Here is a 19,201-nt window from a genome sequence, read left to right as displayed (position 1 = left end):
TTCCACTGGGTGAATGGGTCCCCCCCAAAAAAGACACTGAAAACCACTGCTGGAAGCTCCTTTTAGAGGAGTGTTAAGAAGTGGTAAGACTGTGGGTCGGGAGCCCAGCCACGGGGCTTTGGAGCCTGGCTCTGATACTTACTGGCTGTGTGACCTTGGAAAAATTACTCAACCTCTCTGAGTTTCTGCTGCTTCTCCTGTAAAAGGGTTGATCTGAACCATACCTGCACCTCTCTAGTTGTAACAGGGTGATTATGTGGAGAACACCCAACAAATGTCAGCTGCTTGTTACACTCTGGCAATGTCTGGTTGGAAGGGACAGAGCCGCTGGGAAACCTCTCCCTGGCTCTGTCTTTCCAAGTTGCTTCCAGGATCCCCACTGCTTGGAGGCAGTGGAGGGAGATTTAGATGGCAGCACAGAGGGGCTCATGTCAGCACACACGCCGACCAACACAGAGGCGTTCACCCTCAGCACAGGTGCACCTTCAGACCCAGGTCAAGGTGAAGGATGAAAATAGAGCAGGGCTCACCTCCCTCAAAACGAAGAAGGACAGAGACAGAGAGCAGACTAGCCTGACAGCAACCTCTTAGGAAGGCTACTAATTGCTGCCGTGTCATTTGTGGTTTTTCAAGTCAAAATGAGGGAAAGTGTTTAAAATTTTATCCACATCTTTTTTCTTTCCTTTGTATTGCTAGCTGGGGTTACGCCGCATGCAGTGACCCCAAACTCCCACAAGAGGTCACACTACACAGAGATGTCCCCTAAGCCTCCTGTTGGAACAGCCTCCTGCCAGGGGAGAAAGGACCAGGACCCCATCGTCACATCTAGTCGGCAAAACGTGACACCCTCGAAGACAGTGGACTCAGTGGCCCCCCAGATGGAGGCAGTGGCTCTGTCTGTCACCAGGTGACTCAGCCCCATCTCCCCCTACCCGCCTTGGCTCTGTACAATCAGAAGAGCTCAGCCCCACTGGGGCAGAAGGAAAAACAGCCCAAGTTCAGAGACTTCCAGGGGACATTGAAGGCAGCAGAAGCCTGGAGAACACAGCCCCACCCTCACGTTGCCGTGCGGCCTCCTGTCTGCTCTCCTGTAGCGAGGTGATTAGCAGAAGGTAACAGCCCTCTTCTTACTCCCAATTCCCTGCTGAGTTTTTTCATTTCAAAATAAAATATTTCAAAGAAATGTGAGGAAGATGCTGCCGCCAGTCCGTCTTCAGGCACGTGTCTCCCGTGCTGACACTGGGAAATGGGAGTGGCTCCGGTCGATAGGGCCCCTGATCCCAACAGGAGCCTCCATGTGGCCCCCCTAGAGCTGCTCCAGCTGCGGTCATTTCCAGTGACTCCTGTGTGTCGCTGCTCGACACGTGCAGAGTTCAAAACAAGCAGCCTGCAGGGATGCAGGGCCATGCTCCACAGAAGGGCCTGGACACAGCAGCAAAGCTGGCGGCAGAGAAGCATGCAGCATGCTGGAGGGCGCGGCTCCGCTCCCCCCAGGAAGCAGGCCTGCTCGCGGGCCCAGGAGGACACCATGGCTGACAAGTCTCCTTCAGCGTCCCTGACATGACAGGACACAGCAGAGGGCAGCGCTGCACAGGGTGGGGACCACTGTCCTGAGTGCTCGTCTTGTTTCTTAGTCCTACAGAAAACCAGGGTCTCCTGTGACCACTGGTGTCAGGATCAACAGAGGGAACAGATGCTTCGGCTCCTCATATGCCACCCCACAAGCTCTGGCTCTTAAAAGCACAGATACACCTGAAGCCCCGCCTTCTACTACCACGTGACCAGTGCCTGTAAGTGACATTCCCGGGCATACTTTTAGCTTTTTACCACACATGAATTGATAAAAATTAAATGTTGTTTTTACATTTTACATAAATATGAGGGGTCTTCAAAATGTTCATGGACAGATCTGTATTATCTTTTAATTTTATTTTTCCATGAACTTTTTGAAGTACCCTCGTATCCTATCATCTCTCTTGTTTTAATCAACATTTTGCAATGTAACAACGGCACACACAGACTCGACCCCTCAGTCTCTGCCCGAGAAACTAGTTCATCCAGCTCCTCACCCATGGATGGGCTGTGGATGCTTAGACGCTTCTGATCAGTTCCTGTCCTAACAACGCTGCAGCGAACATCTTGCAGCGGCCCATCCCCCTGCCCTCAAGCTCCCCCAGGTGGTCACCTCAGGGTGGGACTGCTGGCTCCTGAGGTTTGCATCTCAGCCCCACAAGCTGGGACCAGCTGTTCCCAAAACAGCTGCCCAGTCTCCATCCCCTGTGCCACTGCAAACACTTGGCAAAATCACACTTGCTGATTTCTGCCAACTGATGACTTAGTTTGACTGCATTTAAATGGAAAACATCCTTTTTCTAAAAAATCCAAGTTAATAGTATTAATTAGCAAAAGTGACTTCTGGGGAGGCCAGGATGAGAATATGAGGCACTGTTACTTTCTACGTTAAATATGTGAATGTTTTACACGAACTCATTACTTAAGTAAACAGAAAAGGGAGGGGGGAAGGAGATCCTCAGCTCACACGCCTGGCTACGAGCAGTCCCTGCCCTCATCCTGGTCTCAGAAAATGCAGACTCACTTTGATTTTAGCCTGAGAAAGTCCGCAGTGGCCCCCACCCCCTCGGAGTCACTGGGGGGCACATATGTCCAGGTCAAATGGAAGGACACGGGGACCACCCATCCTCTGGGTGCCACTGAGTCACTGAAGCTCCATCACCGTGGGGAAATGCATGGCTCCCGGGCCACCCCTCCCAGGGTGGACAGCTGTGGTGCTCAGGCCCCCTCCATCTGAATCACATTCCCAGAGAAACGAGTCACAAAGTACACAACATGGTTTCAGAAACAAATTTATTCAAAACTGAAAGGAGAAACACAACCCCACAGATCCCAGGTGGTGACACCCGGCCCCAGGCACAGAGTAGCTGCTCCCAGGGTCCTCCCTGCTTGTTGGCCCTGGGCACACCCGAGCTGACAACGAGTGGCTGCAACTCCCACTGCAGGTGTCATCTTTATCAGTCAAGGGCTTGGAGGAGTTCAAGATTAAACAGTGTAAGTGTTTCTCTTCTCCAAGTAGTGATCTCAAAAAACCAAAAGCAGAATTAGGCTTTAAAAAAAAAAAAAGGTTCTGACCCCTGTACATGTTCTGGCTGGATGGTCTTCCTGCGAACACAGAAAGGATCCAGATGAGCAAGCGCCTTCCTGCCAGTGCCTGCCTGTCACTGCTTGGCACTAGCCCCCGAAGGCTGGCCACACAGGCAACTGGGTGGCGAGCGACAGTGCTCAGTGCCACGGCACAGCCACTCCCATTCAAAGTGCCACATGGAGCTTCTCCTGCTTTCCTCTACTCTCATTCTGAAGACACACAGGCACATCACACGGCTGACCTCCCCTAGAAATAGAGACAGAGAGGCTACTGTGTGTTCACACTGGGATGGATCACAGTGTGGGGAGTTTCATGCCTGAGCTGGGTGACGCTTACCTGAGCACAGTCCCACAGCACCCTCAAGAGTCAGAACATGACGGCAGCAAGCAGAACAGAGAGGGTCCCAACAGCCCAGCTGCTGTGCTCAGAGCCTCATGCCACAAACCACATGGCTCCATGTCTCCCATGCACACACGACTCCATGGACATGAGGAAGAGGAGGACATGGGCTTGGAAAACTCAAGTGACTGGGACTTCATGAAATAACAAAGGGACTGAGTCGGGTTTTGTTCCTCTCCATCACTGTATGTGGGCTCTAAAAACTGACCTCATGGTGGGCAACACACAAATGAGAACAAGCCCCTGAAGAATTGGGGGTACTGAGAGCCCACTGCCTAGCGTGCAAACCACTCAACTTGTTCTGCGTGACGTCGAGTATGCAGGAGCCCGGCAGGGCATCTGGATAGAGGATGGCCACTGCTCAGCTCCCCTCCCTCGTTGCTTGCCAGGTGGACTTGCTAGGGATGCAGACATCAGAATCAGAGCAGGGAAAAGAGGAGCAGGACACTGCAGAGCTGCAGCTAGACTGAAGGGCCGGGCGAGGGCAGGAAGATGGCCACAGTTTGGAACAGGGAAAAAGGTGCTTGAAACTCTCCCGCCACGAGGCCTCCAAGGCTACTCACACTCAGCAGTAGATGTTGGAGGTCTGAGCCCAGATGGGCTGATATATCCCAATCCTGCAGGCCCTTATCATGTGGCCTAAAAATAAAGTCATCTGCAACATACCCATGCATATGAACACTCGGCCCCACACAGCAGCATCTCCAGCAACTTGCATCTGAAATCTTCAAGCCCATAATTTGCAAGCAAACAGCACGGAGCAGAGCGTTAAGTATGTGGAGATGCACCGAGTTGGGCCACTGCAAACTGTAACAGGCGGTGGTCCAGCCTCAGGGCAGCCAGACGGCAAAGGGCAAAGATGGGGAAAATCCCAAAGACCCTCCCAGGTCCACCCGCCACCTTCCCCAAATCAAGCACCTTATGGGCTCAGCCATTCCCTAAACTGGGTTACTCAGGTTCCTCCTGAGAACCTGTTTTATCAAAATCCTGGTCACTTCTATGCCTCTGACGGTGACATCAGCCTTCTCAGATAGTCACTGTGAGGAGTGAGCTGATCAGAAGCTGAGGAGTCTGCGGATGCACTCTACTGTAAGGGACGCCTGCTGGTGTCTCCGTGGCACATACAGAATCTGTGACTGTCCCTGCACACTGTCCCCACTGAGCTGGAACCAAGAACTGGCTGAGGACATATCAGTGTGGAAAAAACAAGACACGTACTCTGAACGACTTGCGTGTCCTCGCAGTCAGGAGGGACCAGCTGTGCAGACTACGAGACCATGCCTTCCTGGCTGCACAGCTGTCTGTCCTGCCTGGCATTCCCACAGGCCACCACCAGCCAGACAGACCCATGGGCTCTCACCTCCCCACCCAACACCAGAGCCAGGGGCCACATGAGTGGCCAGGAGCCCACAACTTAGTCATTATTAGTGGGAACCGTCTACATGCCCAAACACTAGAAGCAGGTTACATATTCGATTTGAGGGTTTCTTTTAATCAGAAGTACTCATCTTCAATCAATGTGCTCTGTACAGTGCTAAGGGGATGACTGCATGGAAACCAGTCCCTCAGAGCGAGACTCACACTCCTGGTAAAATATGCGTTTTCTTGATTTTACTTCAACAGCAGTGAAACTTAAAGAGCAACAGCCCACACACCCAGCTGTTGTGGGTTTTCACTGTCCGTGAGACTTCGCAGCTGTGGTCAGCATCACTCGGGAACTGCCTCATTTGGCACAAGAGGAAAAGAGCCACAACCAAAGAGGGGGAGGGAATGACAAAGCTTTTAGGCCAATCCTGCAAAAGACGCAATAAGCTGGGACCCAGCCTTTGACCGCACTGCAGGTCCTGCTGCAAGAATCAGGGAGGCGAACCGCAGGCGTCACTGGCACAGCTCAGGGTCTGCCTTCTCCTCCTGCCTCTTTCCTGAGTCTTGACAGAACCTCCTGGAAGGGTCGTTTTGCCATTTGGGGACCTGCCACAGAGTTTGTCAATTCTCTGATTCTGAGAAGCAAAGTAAGAAGTTGCCAAATGTACTGAAGCTAGGGAAATGGGTTTGTTGGGATTTTTTTAAAGGCCAGTCAGGGAGCAATTAATCAGAAAAATGTTTCAGGGGACATCCTTAAGTTGGTCTCTATACAAAGGCACCACAAGACTGTCACCTTCCTGGGGTCCCTCACCAGCAGGATGAGTCCTAAGTACCTGGCACGAGGGCTTGGAGCAGTCCAGCCGACAGGGATGCACAAGGCAGAGGGAAGACACGCACCATGGAGTCCACACAGGGACTGACCTAGCTGCAGGCTGGAGCGGGGGCTGACTGTGCACTGCGGTCTCTGTCCTTCAGGAGACACTAACACCAGCCAAGATCTTAGACAGAGGTCCCCCAATGCAGGTGCTAGCACAACATGGAGCAGCAGTGCTTGGGGTCCCCAGCAGACCCTGGTGTCCAGAGTGTGCTTCCATACATAGGTGTGACTTCTCTAGAAAGCTGTCCTCTCACCTGCAGAGGGGCTTCAAAGTCACTGTGTGCAACCACTTCTGACGCTGGAACACTTCCCAGAACTGCACCTGTGTAAACCACTCAAGTGAAACCAATGCAGGGGTCATTTCAGACATGTGACCTGGAGACTTGCATTCTGGAACAAGTGACTGGCAGCTCACGGTTTTGACAGCAGAGTGTGTGCAGGGAAGAGAGGAGGGAGGAGGCATGTGCAAGACAAATGCCCTTTCTGCAACTGGCTGTTGGGGACAATCAAGTGGCTAGAATGATGGCCTTGGCTCCAAAGCCAGAAAAAGAAGCCAGGGCCACCAGGGGAGACCAGGACCAGGTTAGCATTCACAGGACTTTTCCTAGCAATCCGTATCGGTAACCCCATTTCACTAATAGAGAAACTGAGATCAGCGTTAAATGCTTTTGTCCAAAATCCAAGTGAGTCAGTAGAGAAATGGAAATTCAATCCATGATCCCAACCCCAACCCTGATACTCCATCGACTTCCAGGAGCTCCTTTCCAAGCTCCTGGACTGTCTCGTCCACACCTGCCCAGACTGAACTGTTCATCCTCCTCCTGATCACCTCCCAGAACACAGCTGCTTGGCTCCCTCCAGAGGGGACCTCTCACACAAAACCCGTTCTATCCACTCACAGGAAAAGGATTCTGATAGTGACAAAACTTCCCTGAAGGAGGACCATTTTCCCTAAAAAACTGCCAGCAAGCCAAAGACACGCACAATTTCTTCAGCCCCATTCCCTACGTGTCCCTGTAGCCGTCCCTCCACAGTAGTTCTATTCTGGTTCATTCTTTTCGTTTCTTTTGGCAAGACATACTCAGCTTTCTCATTACGGCTACTGACAAATACACAAGTGCATGTTACACACTACAGGTACAGTGCTTCAGGGTTGCCAGGCTGGGACCCCTGACAAGAAGGTGTGCGTGCTGGTAAAAAGCCTGTATTTGCAAAGTGCATGCTGCTTCTCTTCACAGAGTCCAGAGCCCCGGAGCCTCCCGTGGCAGAGCCTGGCGGTCAGGAGGTAAGGGACTGAATATTCTTGAGCATCTCGTCGAAGGCCTGTGGGGATGGTGCATCTGCGTTCCGGAAGGTGGCCTGGACCCGGCTGTATAGGCTGAAGGATTTCAGCTCCAGCCAGATGAACCCAAAGCGATCCTCGTCAAACAGGATGAAGACCCCAGGGGTGCGTTCGGGGCTGGTGAAGCCGTGGCCAGCGATAAGGCCTGTGCCATAAAAGCTGGGGAGACAAGAGGGAAAGCATGGGCGGGGAGAGAGTGCTGAGAGGGCATGTGCTGGCCAGAGTCCAGCACATGCCACACTGGCTGTTCTAGAACACTTCATGCCACATGAGCTCCTCCCACCATTTACTAGCCACAACTGAGAATTGGCAGGGATGACGTCCAAAGAGGCCTGTCCTGTAGGGGCAGCTCAAAGGCCACCAACTGACCCTCCTAATGGCAAGCACAGCCCACCAGATGCACAGGCCCTGGGCTCCAGGCAGCTGGGGAGATGGGCACTTCCTTGTAGAGCACAGAAGCGGGGCACTGGGATTCCCCATATGGCCAAGCCCACCTGCTAATAGCACCCACTATCAACTCCCCCAACTAATACAAGGGGCCTCCACAAGCTGCCCGATAATTCTTTTCTAGAGTATACATCTTCAGATACAGCATGCCAGTGTGACCACATCTTAATTTCTGGATAGTTATATCATCACACAAACAATTCCAATACAAGACTTGGTCTACAACTGATGTTTCTCAGAAAGTAGAACTTCCAAATACTCACTATGGCTTTGAGACAACATTAGACTGAACACACTTAGGTCTTTCGTACAAAGAACTAAGCGTTTCCCACAGATGATGGCAGTTAGGAGCTGGCCTGGAACTTCCCAGTGGTAGGATGGCGCCCAGGACCTACACCCCCACCCCAGCCACACTGAGGCTCCACTGGGCCTGAGAGGGGAGAGGGCAGCTCCATGGCCCAGGGCTGTGCCTCGGAGTTTCTTTAGAGGGAAGACCACAGCCATAGGCAGCAAAGCAGCGGCCACTGCAATCAGGAAAAAGCCCACGCACACAACAAAGCCCTACAGACAGATGAACTGCACAGTGAAGGGCCATGCCACACCTTTCCCGGGTGACTGAAGCCCGACATTCAGCACAGGGTGGAGAACTGTCCTGTACTTTAGCTGGGGAGGGGAACAGACACAGCTTCCCAGCCAGCTGGGAAGACAGCCATCTCACCAGCACATGCTGCTGAGCTGCGAACAGGCTCAGAGCTGCCTGTGAGGTATCAGGAGTGTAAAATTTTTATAGTGATAACAAAGCTTTTTTCTTTTATGGCCATTCAAAAATGTACGGCAGTCGATATTACACTGCAACACTATTTGTATGCCTCCCTCTGTAAAACCCAAATTCAGTCACTGTTGTAAGTGCATAACGTGAAGAAAACATGGTGAATTTTCCCAAGCCCAGTCTGGAGGTGTAAATCCCCTCCAGGAGCTTGGTGTATAGCACACGTTCCGCTCCATGGCATCGGGCTTATTGGGCAATGCCGACTAGACCATCATGGGCCAGTGACGGCAATCGCCCAGAGGCAAAAGGAAAATCACACACAACTTGGCAAGGCAGAAATGAATCTCCATGATTCCAGACACTGACAGACTGACGCTCGAGGGCAGCTGTCCAGCAGAACCCTCTGCAGTGACCAAATATTCTAGAGCTGTACCATCCAACCCGGTGGCCATCAGCCATGTGTGGCCATTCAGCACTTGAAATGAGGCTCACCCAACTGAGGACCTGGATTTCCCACTTTATTCTATTTTAGTTAACTTAAACGTAAACCTAGATGGTAGGGGACTGGGGCAAGGGCCTCACTCATCTGCCAAGGAACGACCTGAACAGCCAGGGTGGGCCGACATCTCCCAGGTCAGCAGCCCACACTCTGCAGGGAGAGCCAGCGGTGACCCCCGCCCCTTCCACACACCGTCCAGGCTGTGCTCACTTCAGTGGCCCACAAGGTGCCGGCCAGCGCAGCAGACAGGCAAAGAGTGGAAAGGAGTGAGAGAGGAGGGGAGCCCGGCAGGAAACTCAGGATGCGCAGGCAAACCACAAACTCGGGTTTCCCGTGAGGGAGGGTGGGGAGAGGGCTTTGCTCTTCATTTTCTATTTTTCAAAGCTTCTTGATTAACTACAAATAAGCCACTGCAGAAGCTATCGGTAGAGCTACTCGTTTGTGCGACAGACAGCACTTGGAGGAGCCCTTGGGTCCTGCTCAAGTGCTGGGGACTCAGACCAAGTCACCAGAGGCTCTCCCAGATCTCAAGAGCCCCCACCCTCTGTGAGAACCTTGGCCACCCCCGCCCCCCAGCTGCGCCCTTACCACATCCTGCAGGCACGGGGATAGTCCTCATTCCTCGAGCTCACACCAACAGGCAACACGAACGGCTGACCCTCCCCAGATGGGGCAGGCTGCTGGGCCACAGCTGCTGCACCATCCCCAGCTGATGCCCCGTCTGGCCCCCTGGCCAGCAGCTCCCCTCGGGGCTGGGCAGGACCTGGCTGCAGCTCCCCAGCCTCGTGCCCGCCTTCCTGCTGCTGTTGCTCCTGGCGCAGCTGTTCGCGGACCTCCAGGACAATCCGAGAAAGCTCATTGAAGTTGCCAAGGGTCTCAACATCGGGCAGATGGATGCGGTGCCTCAGGTCTACCTCCACCGTCTGCTGCCCGGCAGGAATGTTGGGGTCACCCTGCAGAGTGAGCGGGCACTGGGGCTCAGAGACAGCAGAAACCCCTACATGCTCTCCAGCCCAGATTCCACCTCCGACCTCCAGCTCTCCCCCTTATTTAGTGACAATCCCTTACAAAGTAAGAATGTTCTAGAAGCTCTTTAAAAATTAGCACCTAGAACAGGCAGACCCTTCTGCAAAGGGGCCTTTGATGACAGGGAACTACGGCACTTGCGAGTGACTTACAAGGACACACATGTGCTCACCTGCATCAAGCCCCTTCCCAGGTTGGGCAGCAGGGCAGGAGCCTGAGGGGCAGCCCAGATCTATGTGCCCGGACAGCACAGCTCCTAAGCCCAGGAAGATCCTCCAGCCCTGAGTCTCCAGTCCCCACTCTCTCATGGAGCCAAAACCCCTGGGGAGAGTGGGTGGCAAGAACACCCCACACTGCCAAATGGGGCCCTGCTTCTGGGCTCTCCCTCCCACAAGGATCTTTGCCAAAGCGGAAGGACCACCAGACAAACAGGAGGCCCAGAAAAGAGGCTCTGGGCCTTCAGGACATGCCAGTGCTATCTGCCAGAAACCGACCCATAACTATGCAAATGATGGCAGGCACGGTGTGATGGTGGCTCCAGCACTCGGCAATGAGCACCTGCTTGTGGCAGCTCCACTCAGGGCCCAAGACAAGGGCTCTCCCACGAGGCTAATGGCACAGCCCACCCTTGGATGCTTCTCAGGAGCTGCCAAAGCCACGACATGCGGCAGGGGTTGTGTCTCCCTGTCGGTGTCACCTGGCCAGCTTAGAGACCCCCTTCCCCAGGCCACCCCCAATTAAGTCAGAACTTCTGGGGTGGGGCCTGGCATCGGTGTTTTCTAAACTTCCCAGGGGCTTCAGGATTGGCCTGGGCTGAGCGCTGGGATGGGAAAGCCACCTTGGATGCACACGAACATCCTGGGGTCTTGTGAAAACGCAGATTCTGGCTCTTTGGGGCTGGGTGGGGCCAAGAATCTGAGTCCCCAAGGCCCTGGATGCTGTGGTGTTGAGGCTGCCATCTGGGCCCCCATCTGAGGAGCCAGGCTGCGGCACATCCTCATTCGCTTGAGTCCCACGACTCCACAGCCAGCAACCTGATGGAGCCACACAATGCCATCCCCACCAGGCGGCCGCAGACAGCATGGTGGCTGCTCACCGTGATCTTGGTTCCCCTAGCGCGCCTGCCATGGAAGCTGAGCATCACGATCTCCAGGCCGTGACTGCCATAGGTGCCCTTGAAGAGGCCGGGCTTGATGAGGTCATCCGGGTGGCTGGGCGGGAGGTAGATCCGGCGATAGGTCAGGCAATTGCTGCGAGGGGAGCAGGCTGTGTCAGCGCAGGAGGTTTGGCTCAGAGGCAGGCATCCCAGCACACCCGGCACCACCAGAGGACTTGACAAAACTCAGCACCAGCGCAGAGCTTTGGCAGGAGGGAAGGGACACACCACTCTTGCTCCACTGCCCTGGGGCAGGAGCCCACATCACTGATTAAATGCTGCCTGAGGCCTAAGCAGGGGCCAAGGCTGGGGCCAGGAGAGAGGCTGAGAGCCAGGCCTCCAGGGCTGAGCTGGCTTGGACATGCGTGCCCAGCCCCTACCATGTCTGTGCTGGTGGCATCAACAGGACACAGGCAAGGTAGGGAGCAGGAGAGAGGGACTGCACTCACTCGTACTGACTGGTGTAGATGAACTTCATCAGTATCAGCTCCTGCATGTGCTCGTGGAAAATATCCTCCAGCGTGCGTCCCCACTCCTCCCTCAACCACGTTCGGAACTCCTTGCAAAGGAACACAGGTCATGAAAGTAACCATGATGCCATGCCAACGTGAAGAGACTGTTGGCCATGATGCTGAGTGGACCTATGCCAAAGGGGCCCTCCTGGGGCGGGACAAGGACTGTGCTGGGTAAGAAAAAGGGGGACGCCAAGCGTTTCGGAATCCTTGACCATGGAGGGTCACCCATGAAGAGCAGGGCTCCACTCCTCGCTTTCTGGGGTGCACAGGCCGACTCCTAATGGGAAGCAGCAGGGGCCAAAGGGGTCCCTTCGAGCCAGGCGGGGGCCACAGCCTGTGTCTAGAGTCCCAAGACTGCCCAGTGGGTGGAGAGAAGCAGTGTCTGCACTGACCCAGCGTGATAATGCACAGACAGACCCTGAACCTGAGAGAGGCTGAGCACAGCGGGACACCTCGTCACCAACCCACATGCCGGGCAAGTCAGCCAGGGCCATCTTCTATGGCTGCCAATGAGGAACATGGGCTGACACAGCTGGGGCAGAGACAATGGGAGAATTTGCTACAATGTGCCTTCGTAGTTATGCCGTATGTTCAGTAAGTGTACATAAAAGGGAATTTTTATAAACACCACTTCCCCAAATCCCAATAATTCATTATGCATTTTGCAATCAAACAACGCTAAGGGTTTTTATGCTTAATAGTTTGATTCTACATAGTTAACATAATTTATCCAAACCTCTGAGTTCCTAACTCAATGTAGTTTTTCTAAGATTATCTAGAATTAAGCTTTACAAACTGACGCAAAAGCAATTTGACAAAGAAATCACTGCAGTGATTGAACCAAACAACTCTAAGCAAAGTCAGTATACAGAAATCAACTGAATTTTTATATAATAGCAGCACAAAATTGGAAAATGAAAAAAAAATTTTTTTTTTTTGGCAGCTGGTCAGTACAGGGTCCTTGGTGTTATAACACTGTGCTCTAACCAACTGAGCAAACCAGCCAGCCCAGAACATGAAATTATTTATATTCTATTTACAACATCTTCGAAAAACATAGGACTTAGGAATAAATGTTACAATATATGTGTAAGAATTCTATTCTAAAAACCATAAATCACTGCTGAAAGGAAGTAAAGAAGACCTAACTGAATACATCATCAGAGATGCCATGTATCGTTAAGACAGCAATTGTCTCCCAGTTATCTGCAAGTTCAATATCATGCTGACTATAATCCCACCAGGCATTGTGCAGAAACTGACAAGCTGATTCTGAGAGTCATGGAATTGCGAGGAACCTAGACACACCAGCAACCCTGAAGGAGGGGAACAGAGGTGGAGAACACACCAGCACATGCCACGACCTGCCGTCAAGCTAGTCATCAATATGGTGGTATGAGCAGAAGACAGACAGATACATCAATGGAACCAGAGAGCCCGGAAGCAGACCCATGTCGATCTAGCTCACTGGTTGTCAACAGAGATGCCCAAGCCACCCAATGGGGAAAGGAAAGTCTTCTCAACAAATCCAGGTGCCCAAACAACTGGATTCCCATGTGGAGAAACATGAGCCATAACGCTTATACAGCACACCACACACAAGGAATAACTCAAGATGGGCCACAAACCGGAACATAAAGTGAAACCTACCAAACTTCTATTAAAAACTGAGGGAAGACAAAGTTTTTAAGGCACAGGAAACAATAGTGATAAAAGGAAAAATGTGACAAATTATACTCCATCAAAACTAAAACCTTCCATTAAAGTAGCTGAATTTATGGTGGAAAGGCTCTAAAAAAAATCAGACAGATAAATAACAGATAAAAATGAAAGGAATGAATATAATGAAAGAAGATTTCCATGTTTCCATGGTGAGTAATTAGATTCCAACTAAACATCATCAAAAGATGACTTGTGCACAGTCAGACTTTACTCACCCTGCAGGAAGAGGTCAGAGTCATTAGGAGTACCAACCAAGCCAATTACTCAGAAGGAAGATCTCTGAAGTATGTTCATTACAAAATTATCTTACAAGGTGTATAAACACAAGAGAAGAAGCAGGACATCTGGAACACGTAAGATAGCCATAAACTGAGTGTTTACCAGGGCTCACTCCTGGTGTGCCTGGCCCTTGACAATCCTTGCCTTCATCTTCACACAGCCCTGGGAGGTGGGAGAGGGGCAAGGGCACCTGGCGGCCTCTAGGGGGACACTGGCAGGCTCTGGTGGTATGGACCATCCTTCCTATTCTCGTCCCTATCTCTGCTCTTACCTGTAGCCCCTAGATTCCCAGAAGCCTCCATCTGGGGGGAGGGGTTAGACTGGCAGGGGCGGAAAGGAAGATGGTGGCTGGACCCTGCCCATTGCCTGGGAAGAAAACGCCAGGCAATGTCTGCACCAGGGCATCAGATGCTGGGGGTCTGGGTTGGGGAGGGTCATCAGGCTATGCTCCCTGTGTGAGGCAGACAGTGGGCTGAAGACAAGTGATGGAGAGCAAGGAAGGAAGACCTGTGAGTAGGAATGTGACTGCATACAGAGAAGATCAGAGGCTCAAAGAGAAACCAACAAGAAAAGGAAATGGAATAAGGAAGGGCTGGAGGCCCCAGGTGGGCCTGGGGATGGCAGAGCCCTGGCCAGCAAGCGGGGCTGACAGGCTGGGAAGAGGCATATCAGAGCTCCTGGGGATCCTGCCCCATGCAAAGGGCGTTACTAGCCCAGCCCAGACAAAATGGAAAATGTCAACATCCCAATTATGACAGGACACAGAGAGCTGCCCAGAGTGTGACACCAGGACAGGCTGGACACAGGCCAGAGCCAAACCCACATCTCAGTGGCTCAAAACAAGAAGGTTTTCCTTGTGGCTTCTAGCCTGCATGGGGTCCTCCCTACATGGGGTCCATGGCACTCCCAGGTCAGCCCATGCTTCCTTCTACAATGGCCAAGCAATGCTGCCATGCTCTGGGGAGATCACACAGGCCACTAAAGGCTCCATCTAGAGGTGATACCATCACTCACACGTGACCTCCTTGGAAAGCCAACCAAAGGCAGCACCTCACCTCAGGGAAGAGGGAAGGATGGACCCCACCAGGCACGTGGAGGCAGAACTGGAAGTCCTGGTTATAAGTGTTCATGCTGAGCACACCATGCTGGACTCTGCGCTCCACCCCTCAGAAAACCCTGGGCCGGGAAGTTGTACTGGCCATGTTGCCTATCTAATTTAACTCTCTTAAAATTATTCTGAGGCCTAGAAAGAAAAGAAAGGTGCTATGGTTTGAATGTGCCCCCCAAGTTCATGTGCTGGAAACCTGACACCCAATGCAGAGGTGCTGAGAGGTGCGACTTTTAAGAGGTAATCGACGCCACTATGGCAGGAGGGAGCCTTGAGAAGAGGAGTCTGGCCCTTCTCGTGCCTCTCTCATCCTCCCTTCCCCTTCAACCTTCCACCACGGGACGATGCAGCAAGAAGGCCCTCGCCAGATGCCAGCCCCTCAATCCTGGACTTCCCAGCCCCCAGAACTGTGAGGAAACAAACTTCTGTTCTTTATAAATTACCCAGTCTGTAGTGTTTGTTGTAGCAGCACAAAACAGGCTAAGACAAAAGGCTTCCCAGTCCTGAGAAGCTTGCAGGAAATGGCTACTAAAATCAAAAATAGGCCAAGCTCATTCATCAATGCAAAAAGCCTAAATAAAATATTAGCAAACAGCATCCAGCATCACAGAATGAACCACGCACCATGATCAAATGAGATTTCTTCCCAAGACTTCAAAATGGTTCTATTAATCTAAGTCACTAGATTAACGGGGAGGAAAAAACACTTTATGGTTTTCATAGATGTTTTACCAAAAAATTGGTAAATTTAGAATCTATTCTCAATTAAAACACAAAGTCTCTTAATGAAACATGTACACACTAACATAATAAAGTGTGTACCCTGACCCCAAAGATGTGCTGATGACTAATGGCCAATATACCACATGAACCACACCCCTAAAGGCAGGAACATGACAAGGTCACTCATTATTATCACTGTTTTTAACACTGCTCTGGAGATAGAAACTAATACAATTCACAAGGGGTCAAAAATAAAGATATGAAAATTGGAAAGGAAGACATAAAATATCATTATTTGCAATAATGATTATTACCCTGGAAAACTCAAGATAATCAGTTGAAAAATGATTACAAATGAAAGCAAATGCAGAAGAATGGGTGAGTGCCATATCAACACACAACAGCTTTTATATATAAAATCACCAGCTGGGAGACAAAATGGGAGATTAGAGCTCATTTACAAGAGCACTAAAAAGACAAACTACAGGTACATATAAAGAATATGCTTTGTAACAAATGTGGAGGTCTACCTGAAGAAAATACTAATGCCCCACTGAGGAATACAAAATCTGTCTGAACAAGCAGAGAGGTACACAGCGTTCTTAGATGGGTGGTCCTCACATCATACAAATGTCAGCCGATCCATAAGTGTGATGTGCTTCCAATGAAAAGAAAGAACACCAGGAAGATGTTTCTGGGAAACAGATAACTCTAGAGTTCCTATGGAAAAATAACAAGCACGATGAGCCAGGAAAAATTCTGAAATAGTTAGAACAGGAATACAGGCAGCCTAGTTCTCCCTCATAAAACACAGTGATAAAGCTACAAAAATGAGAATGGTATGGTGCCTGCATATAGACAGACGTACCAAGGATCAGAATACCAAGTCCAGAAACAAACCAAATACATCTGGCAGTTTAGGACAAGGTGTCATTTCAAATAGATAGAGAAAATCTGGATGACTGAACACCCAGTGCTGGGATACCTGAGCAGGGCACAAAAGCAGAGTCGGACCCAAACCTCACACTTGATACCAGAATAAACCTAAAAGAGCCAAAGACCTGAATGTGAAGAAACAAAACCACACAAATAAAAACATGAGCTCAAATGTAAACATAATATCAGAATGGAGAAGGGATGTTAAGACAACACTAAACCAAGAGGCTATTAAGAAGATAGATACACCTGATCACATAAAAATCGAAAATAAAAAAATCTCATGGATGAAAACCACCATAAAACAAGTAAAAAGACAAAAAAATGAATGAGGAAAGAAGATTTGCAACTCATACCTGGCAGGGTTCATTTTCCTAATAGATAAAGAGCTCCTACACATCAGTCAGAAACCTAGCACCACTAAAGATGAGGAGGGCAGGGCATCAGCACACGTATCACTGGAAGGGGACCACAGAGCACTCGTGGACACAGAGCACCACTCTTAGCCTCCCTCATGATAAAAGAAACATGAATTAACCACCAATGTCAAGACTCCAACAAAGCATTTATTCTCACCTTAACTTTCAGGTGTTTTTCTAGCTTCCACAGGAGCACATGATACTACATTGATAACCAGGAAAAATTCTAGTTCTATTTCATTTCAAAATCAGTGAGTTTGGACACAGAAGCTGGCTTACAGGAACTTTTTCTGACCTCAAAGTATGTATCACACTAGAAATATATGGTTTTCTTTTTTAAGGTCTCAACAGCTGACGAGTTTGTATTCTTAGAAAATATGTTGACATTCTTCACTCGAATATGAACAACAGCAATCACACATACGTTGAATAAACGACTGTATATAAAATCAAATTTAAAATGACAGTGTTACAAACGAAAACAGCATGTCTATTATTTGCACCTTCACATGCCGTCTACACAGGGAACAGGGACCTCATTTACCTTCGCAGGATTCCAGAAGTACACACATTCTGTCATCTTAACTCTGTTTTTTTGGCTAATGGGGAAACCACCACAAACTCAGAAACTGGCTACACAACATACACCCAACAAATCTTGTGTTTTACAAGTAAAGCTCTTCTTGAAAATATTTCTAAATACCAGTACATCTTAGATCCTCAGAAAACTATCAAAGGTCATGTAAAGTTACTCGTGCAAACAGCAGGAAACCCACAGGCAGGCTTTCCCACTGCAGTGCCGCGATCTAGAAACCCCAACCACAGAGCCCGTTCTAGGGAGAACACAGAAGCTCTGAATACACAGCCCTCTGAGTCTCCCTGCAGCTCACACCCCAGCAGAAGCCCCCAGCAGCCCTCAGCAAACGGACACTCCCATCAAAGGGGCAAAAGAGAGTGAATGAAAGAAACAACGACTTCCGTTTGACTCATTCGTTCTGTGGGGTGCAGCACCAACAGCCTGTGCTCATGTGCACACCACCACTCAATGCTGCTTCTAGAAAGTGCATTAGCTGCACCTTCTGCACCTTCAGCTGCTCACACACTGACAACTTCAAACCCTTCAACCTGCGTATCTATACTTTGCCCGATGGGGGAGGCCAGGTGGACGCTCCGTGTGAATGAATGGCCGGGTCGTGCGTCTTCACACAGTCCTACCTCCCAAGGGCACAGGCTCACCTCCTGCCTCCCGCCAGACATCCTGTGGTGGTCCGTCTGGTTGCACTTGGTGGAGAACTCATCCTTCTTCACGATCTTCAGAGTTCCCAATAGAAGGAAAAAGGACCCAAGGAACACCGCATTAGTTGGCATCCACCTCATCAGATGGGCGGCTGCCATCAGTCCCTCCTCATCCACACCCACCAACCCCTCCACAGGGGCCATCCAAGGAAGCAGGCTCAGAATCCCCCTGGGCGCTGCCTCCTCCCAGAGTAGGGGCGTCTGCACCTTCCCAGCGGGACTCAGAGCAGCAGTGGGGCTGGGCTCCCATAGGAGCTGAATAACATGCCATGCTCATGGGGGTGGCCATCTGCCAGATCTACATCAGAGAGCAGAGCAGTTTATTCTCTGACGTTCTTGCAAACAGGAGAAAAAGAGACAGGAGCTACAGCCACAGAGAACAAGTGACTGAGTAAATGCAGACTCAACAGAGGGCTCCAGCACACCCACCCCTGCTGACCTGTCCTGGGCCCAGCTCTGCACCAAGAACGCCATGGTGCATTTGGCTGGCACCCTTACAGGACAGCACTGGGATCACAAGGAGATCTGCCCCACGCCTGATGTGCCATCTGCATCTGAGCCAGCCCCGAGCTCTCACCCACCTGGATGTGGCCGTTGTGGGGCCCTCGGTGGCCATACATACACTCCACCGTGGCAGACTTCCGCTCCATCAGGTGGACCCTAAACAAAGGCTTGAATCTCATCGGGTCATCGACGTGCGGGTCGTGGGGAGGCAGGTACATCCAGCCAATGATGAACAAGCCATCCACCTGCAGCAAGGGGAGGGGCCGAGTCCATGCACAGGCCAGCACAGGGCACCCAGGGTAAGGGCACCACCCCACCGCAGGGTGCTTGTCAGTTAAAAAAACAGTCAGACCCGAAGCTCAGCGACCACTTCAGAGCCAACTTCTGGCTCTAAGATGGGGAGTTGGGGGTGGGAGAGGACAAATGGAATAATCCAGAAAGTCAGACACCCAAAGAGACAACTGACCCAACAGAAAAAATGGGGCGCTGCTTTCCACAGAAGAGAGACGTGTGAGACCAAACCAGCCAGCACAACGGAGGCCCAGCGTGGATCCCACGTGAACCACTGTTAAAGGCAACTTCGAGACAATTGGCGAGACCTGAACAGGGACTGGGCATCAGGTAACACCCACAAATCCTGCGCTTGTGAGATGTGATAA

At 51.0% G+C, this 19,201-nt stretch overlaps 1 protein-coding gene across 4 annotated transcripts in view; it reads right to left on the bottom strand.

Annotated features, from left to right (window-relative positions):
* Positions 1-2,848: 2,848 nt before the first annotated feature.
* The window catches only part of FBXO31 (F-box protein 31), a 50,808-nt gene continuing 34,455 nt past the window's right edge, over positions 2,849-19,201 (bottom strand). For all 4 annotated transcript variants that reach the window (XM_063109608.1, XM_063109609.1, XM_063109610.1 and 1 more), the window contains 6 exons: positions 18,620-18,787; positions 17,979-18,053; positions 11,490-11,599; positions 10,981-11,134; positions 9,447-9,811; positions 2,849-7,302 (listed from right to left, as the gene is read on the bottom strand). In XM_063109608.1, the coding sequence (XP_062965678.1) occupies positions 7,080-7,302; positions 9,447-9,811; positions 10,981-11,134; positions 11,490-11,599; positions 17,979-18,053; positions 18,620-18,787 (1,095 nt within the window). In that variant the 3' untranslated portion in view covers positions 2,849-7,079. The remainder of the gene's footprint in view (positions 7,303-9,446; positions 9,812-10,980; positions 11,135-11,489; positions 11,600-17,978; positions 18,054-18,619; positions 18,788-19,201) is intronic.

Source organism: Cynocephalus volans, chromosome 10 (assembly GCF_027409185.1).
Source record: "Cynocephalus volans isolate mCynVol1 chromosome 10, mCynVol1.pri, whole genome shotgun sequence".
In the NCBI taxonomy this organism is placed as follows: Eukaryota; Metazoa; Chordata; class Mammalia; order Dermoptera; family Cynocephalidae; genus Cynocephalus; species Cynocephalus volans.
The sequence above is the reverse complement of the archived record's forward strand: the minus strand, read 5'-3'. Positions and strand labels throughout refer to the sequence as shown.